The sequence below is a fragment of the Triticum aestivum genome, chromosome 4B (assembly GCF_018294505.1).
Source record: "Triticum aestivum cultivar Chinese Spring chromosome 4B, IWGSC CS RefSeq v2.1, whole genome shotgun sequence".
Lineage (NCBI taxonomy): Eukaryota > Viridiplantae > Streptophyta > Magnoliopsida > Poales > Poaceae > Triticum > Triticum aestivum.
In genome coordinates, this window is record NC_057804.1 from 433,097,462 (window position 1) to 433,103,267 (window position 5,806).

Genomic DNA, 5,806 nt, shown 5'->3' on the forward strand with positions numbered 1-5,806 from the left:
TTGCCATCTGCCAGCAGATGGCAAAGGCTGCAGGCTCTTTGCCATCTGCCAGCAGATGGCAAAGGCTGGATGCTTTGCCGTCTGCTGGCAGATGGCAAAGAGCTTTGCCATCTGCTGGCAGATGGCAAAGGGCCCAAATAGGCCAGCCCAAATTTTACATGTAGATGACACGTGGCCTCTTTGCCAGCTGATGGCAAAGCTCTTTGCCATCTGCCAGCAGATGGCAAAGTGCCTATATTGCCCCATTTAATTATTATTTTCTTATATCAATTCATTTTCACAGAAAATCAAACACAAATATATTTATATGAACAATATATCATATTCAACACATATTACCAATAGTCATGAACACATATATATCGAACACATATCCAACACATGTTACCAATAGTAGCCAGTTTCATTCATACATATACATAGTTTCATCAATATTACACAGTTTCATCATAGGTAGCAAGTTTCACAAACTCAAAACAAAAACTAAAGACAAGAATTCCATCAACCCAAGCTTCTGTGATCTTAAGCAAATCTACAAAATGGGAAAGAAGAAAGTTAGAAGAAGACTAGAAGAAGAAGACTACAATTGAACATGTACTGAAGGAGTACTCTAGAAGGAGTGCATGTACAAGTTCAGTAAAGTGCTATGGTTGTCGAAAGTGTTAGGAAAAAAGTGCTATGGTGATGGACTAAACAATCAACCTAAAATTAAATCTCCTTTTATGCCTTTTAATGCTCCTTGTGTGCATTCTTTTGTAATCTTGATCAATTGATCAATCTTACACACTGAGCATCGTACCATTTGGTCAGTTCAGATTTATGCATTTCCATACTCCATTTGTACAGACTCCATTTCAACAAAAAAGGATAAATAAATGCTTCGAGGTGTCCAAATTAACATCAGCATCTGTACTATCAATACATTAGCGGCGACACTTTTTTTCTTTCTGAAATCAATACTCAAACTTTCGAAGAACAGCCTATATGTTTTGTTCAATACACAGATCAATATGTGTTGACAATTGAAATGCAGAGACACAAAATGGCAGAATCTTACTACACATAATGTTAACATAATGGCATAATCTTACTTCACATTATTTTGCTTCAGAGACAAATGGTTCCAAAACGATCAAGAAAATAATTTACTAAATCTGCATAAATTAAAAAGATGGACATGCTGCTTATGGTCTGCTGCTTTCCCCTGACATAGGTTCATATTTGAAGCATGAAAATGTACTCCTGTAGGAGTAGGAAGAGCTTACATATGATCCATATGGCAAGAGTGACTTGACGCCATTACGAAGACCTCGCCGTACACCCGCTCGGTGCCGCACAGCCTCCCTGAGAGCAGTGAGTGAGCGAATGGCATCAATTAGTGAGCTCAAAACCAGTTCAGTCAGTAGCAGGGTGGAGCAGTGTAGTATGACACCACTTGATATATTAGTGGTTTTCAGTAAAAAAAATGTTTGCAGAATGTCATCATGCTGTAGAACTTTGCAAAACTCCCTCAAGTTTCAGTGTAAAATGTCTGCAGAATTGAGTTGCAAACATATTCCCTCCGCTGCTCCAAACTTTTACAAATATTTGGAAGTTTCAATTTTTGTGGTAGATGACCAAAAAATGTTCATCTACAAATGTTGTCTATACTCACAAGTTTCAGCCTACAGCAGGATGAATCAACAACTAATGCATCTGCAGCAAGATACTCACAACTTCATCAACAACAGGATAGTCACAAGTTCATCTAGTACAGCATGATGCATCTATAGCAAGAATGTTCAGCACTAGCTCACCTCACAGCTTGTTAACTGAATATGAAAGCATAGATTTCTAACTGATCAACTGTCCGGCTTAACTAAAAAAGCATGTTATCCACTTAGACAATTGAAAATGACTAAACCTAGATTTTCAGCTCACAAGATTTGGAGAAACAACGAAGAACTGCTCATTACTGCACATTACCCCCAAGAAACAAGGAAGAACTACTCATTCAGACTTGAACTACTCATAATAGACTTGGAGAGCACTTGGGCCAGAAGAATGAGGCCGACGAGTGCACCTGGAGGAGGGAGACACGCATGCCGCAGTAGCCCTGAAGCGGAGGAGCTGCCGTCGTTGGTGAGTCGCTGAAGATGGCATGGTGCTGCAGCAGCGAAGCCAGCCACAGCTTGGGAGCAGCAGCAGCACCTTGAAGACCATCAGCAGAAGAAGCCTTAGAAGCAGAGGACATGTGCCGCCCTGGGCCAACGGGCAACAGAAGCAGAAGTAGCAGCGGCGGCGCCGGTGCAGCGAAGAGGGCGGGTCCTCCATCATCAGTCCGCCAGCTCAAGGAGGGGAATAGCAGCTCGCAGCAGCCTCTCGGGGTCTCTAACTGTCTTCCCAATAGAACTACAAATAATGCACTGTAAACGCACCAGCAGAGAGAGTAATTCCTCCATGATCTGGGACACAAATCTGGATGGAGATGCAGAAAAAACACAGCTAAACACCCAACTATTATGTCATGCTTTGACTCTGATTAAAGATATTTGAAATAGATTAACAGAGGAATAAAACAGCGACCAGGGCGATCGTTCTACAAAATATATGATAATCTCATATACATTCGTAGTACAATCAAAAATAAAAATATGAATTAGAAGGAAATGCATTACTTTCCATTTTTTAGTACTTCAGGAATGTAGAAGGACAAGTTGTATAACGTGACATCAGACCAGCAACTTCCTTGAATCAAGCATGCTTATATCATTTCATAATATGAGCTTGCACACAAGACTCAAACGGGAGCATGAGGTAGGCCGTTTCTTCTAGCTAGTTATAAGATTGATGTGGTGTATTGATAAAAATATAATGGAATTATCACCATGAACTATACCCTATGCAAGGTACATATACAGAAACAACTACAGAGGGACCATGTTAAAACTGTTCTAGAAGGGGAGATAATAGAACAGCATAGAATCCTTCCTCCTGAAGCCTCGTATAGTGTGTGCGCTTGAGATCGCGCTTGAGATCTCTTCCTATCAAGCTCCTCACTAAAAGAGAATAATAATAGTAATAAAAAATCATGGATAATAAATAGTACTGCATTGGTAATGTATACATAAGGGGCCTTGCAAACAGGTCTAAACTGCAGAAAGATATTTTTATGTTCATCCTCTTTTCTGGCAAGAGCTATTAATCGTTTCAAATGGTGGATTATGTAGATTATCATTTGTGATTATAATCACAAGGACAGTACAGTGTAATAGATATAAAAACAGAACATGGTAGTATAATTTATTTTTAATAGTCCCTGACATGAAAACATGACAAAGGGGGGAATTTCCCTGTCCAACAATGTCTACCGTCAATTAAAAGAACGACAATTGATCACCAAACCTATGGAGTACTGAATTTTCCTTTCATTCCAGAACTTGTACTATTCAAGACAACAACATTTCAAGTGCACTTAAATATGTTTAACAAAATGAATGGTAAATAAATAAACATACCCAGGGGATGCACGTTCTGCCCGTCCTTTAGAATGTAGAGTGGTTTGTCCATATGGTACACATATGACATCTCTTCCTCAGAACTTAGTGTTTGCCCATATGGCACAAAATAGCATCGGAAGATTTACAGATCGACGCCACAGAGCATAGACACAAATTCACCTACGGGTTGGAAGCATAGGTAAAAAAACTTGATTTAATCACCATGCATATAACCACTGTACCTCATTCCTCCAATGAAATCAGTCAATGGTTCTCCTAACTTCTTTCTTATAAAATACAGCCGAGCAATGTGGTGTGTTCGAATTTCAATTGCACTTGGAGCAACGCAATCAGGTTGTTCCGAGCAGTACCATATGGTCCATAGATAGCACACAGCTACCTCCAATATCTAACTGCTATACAAAAAAATACTGGAAATAGTAAGAGCGAAGAGCAGACCAGCAAACGAAATCGCTGGAAGAAAGAACATCACGAGTTCAGTCATTTCCTGCCAACCGGGGGTTCGACAGGAAGTCAACGGCGGCGTATGACGATGTAGTATGAGGATGAAACAGAGAAGGGTTGTGGTGACAAATTTAAGGTACTTGCAGCTCTCAACACCCGACGACACGAGGCGCCCCTGAACGGGCGCGAGGTCGAGGAGCGGGCGGTGCCAGGCAACTGGAAGCCGCTACCCGGAGGGATCTAGCGACGCTGGACGGCCGGGTGCGAGCTCAAGGCGCCGGACCTCTTAATCATCTCACTTTAAATCTCTCATTGCCTAGCAGAGACCACACACAAGCCACCACAGCCCCAACACGGCAACACATGCACGCGCCGCCCAGCCATCACACCACCACCCCGCCTCCGACCACGCTTCTACCGACCCGCTCTGCCGCCGTCCACTATGCATCTCCCTCGGCTGCAGCCCCAGCAAGAAATACTAACAAAATGCGGCATCCCGGCGACCGGGGCCTGTCGACGAACAAGCGGATCACAACCCATTCTCCTAGAAAAAAACAGAGACAAACCAGGTCGTGTCACTAGGCACTAGGCACGCGGCATCCACCATCTCCACCCAGCAGCCGGATCACGGCCCGAGCGCCATTCACGTGATCCCAGGGCCCGACGCCAACCCCAAACCAGACCAAAAGAAATCTACGGTAGAGAGGGAGGAGAGGGGGGTGCGCACCATATCCGGCGTCGAGGCAGGCGGTGTGGAAGACGCCGGCGTAAGCGGATCCATCGCGGACCTGGACCTCGACGGGGCAGGTCATGGACGAGGGGGAGGGCCGGCGACGGGGCGGGGGAGGGCCGGCGACAGGGCGGGGGAGCGACGCGGCTGGCGACAGGGCGGGGGAGCAACGGGGCCGGTGACAGGGCGGCGGGGGAGGGCCGGCGACAGGGCGGGGGAGGGCCGGCGACGGGGCGGGGGAGCGACGGGGCCGAGCGCCATCGACGGGGGCTGTTCGGTGCGTGGATGAGGAGATGCGAACGTCATTTGTTTTTTACCTGGATGGGTGGGGAGAGAGGGAGGGGATAACCCCACAGTTTTTTTTACCTGGAAAAAAGTAACCCCATCTCTTTGCCATCTGCCAGCAGATGGGAAAGAATCTTTGCCGTCTGCTGGCAGATGGCAAAGAGGTGGGGCTGGTATGCCGTTACACTCTTGACGGCCACAGTATTTGCCAACCTCTTTGCCATCTGCTGGCAGATGGCAAAGATTATTTGCCATCCACTAGCAGATGGCAAAGAATTGGCTGATGGCAACCATGTTCTTTGCCGTCTGCCAGTTCTTTGCCATCTGTTTTTTATAAGCAGATGGCAAAGACGTTCTTTGCCATCAGCTGGCAGATGGCAAAGAGCTGGCTGATGGCAAATTCCCAGTTTCTAGTAGTGTATCTCTTTCTTTGTACTCCCTCCGTCACATAATATAAGAACATTTTTGACACTAGCTAGTGTACTGTCAAAAATGTTCTTATATAATGGGACACAAGGAGTACTAGTATTTATTGCATTTGCCAAGGAGTGACCTCTTCCAATGAAATGGTGTTGCTAAGTTTGCTTCATTTAATTAGCTATAGACTCAAAATTGGCTTTTCACCTAAATACACGCGCTTAGCACCGTTTCTTCCTTGGGTCACCAAACTAGTCTCTCTCTTCTTGATTAACTTGCCACATCAGACTTTATGCCTATGTGGCAAGCTTAAGCACCTGTAGGAGCAAGTAAGTACAATAGTGCGCTTTACATGGCATTTTTGCATATGTGGAGGAAAGAGAGGCTAGGAAAAAGTGGAGAAGTGGGCTCTCATGCAAGAGCCAGCCTC

General features: G+C 44.7%; 1 protein-coding gene across 4 annotated transcripts; it reads right to left on the reverse strand.

Moving 5' to 3' along the window:
- Positions 1–426: 426 nt before the first annotated feature.
- On the reverse strand, positions 427–4,970 carry LOC123092557 (uncharacterized). Of its 4 annotated transcripts, none has more exons than XR_006444730.1 (4): positions 4,672–4,970; positions 2,063–3,659; positions 1,266–1,344; positions 427–532 (listed from the first exon to the last, which is right to left on the reverse strand). XR_006444730.1 is itself a non-coding variant. In XM_044514357.1 (4 exons), the coding sequence occupies exons 2-4, from the start codon at positions 3,565–3,567 to the stop codon at positions 1,300–1,302; spliced, it is 510 nt and encodes a 169-aa protein (XP_044370292.1). In that variant the 5' UTR covers positions 3,568–3,659; positions 4,672–4,965; the 3' UTR covers positions 539–1,299. The 4 variants fall into 4 exon arrangements, 1 of the variants encoding a protein (XP_044370292.1); XR_006444731.1 differs by lacking the exon at positions 427–532 and having other exon boundaries at positions 539–1,344; positions 2,063–3,038; positions 3,498–3,659; positions 4,672–4,968; XR_006444732.1 differs by lacking the exon at positions 427–532 and having other exon boundaries at positions 539–1,344; positions 2,063–2,405; positions 3,498–3,659; positions 4,672–4,967.
- Positions 4,971–5,806: the final 836 nt, after the last annotated feature.

Excerpts from the sequence above, each read along its gene's own strand:
- LOC123092557 (XM_044514357.1), bottom strand. The coding sequence starts at position 3,567 with ATGTCATATGTGTACCATATGGACAAACCACTCTACATTCTAAAGGAC. Across the intron at positions 2,458-3,497 it reads GCAGAACGTGCATCCCCTGG|ATTTGTGTCCCAGATCATGG; the intron begins GTATGTTTATTT and ends ATCTCCATCCAG. Across the intron at positions 1,345-2,062 it reads TGCGTGTCTCCCTCCTCCAG|GGAGGCTGTGCGGCACCGAG; the intron begins GTGCACTCGTCG and ends CACTGCTCTCAG.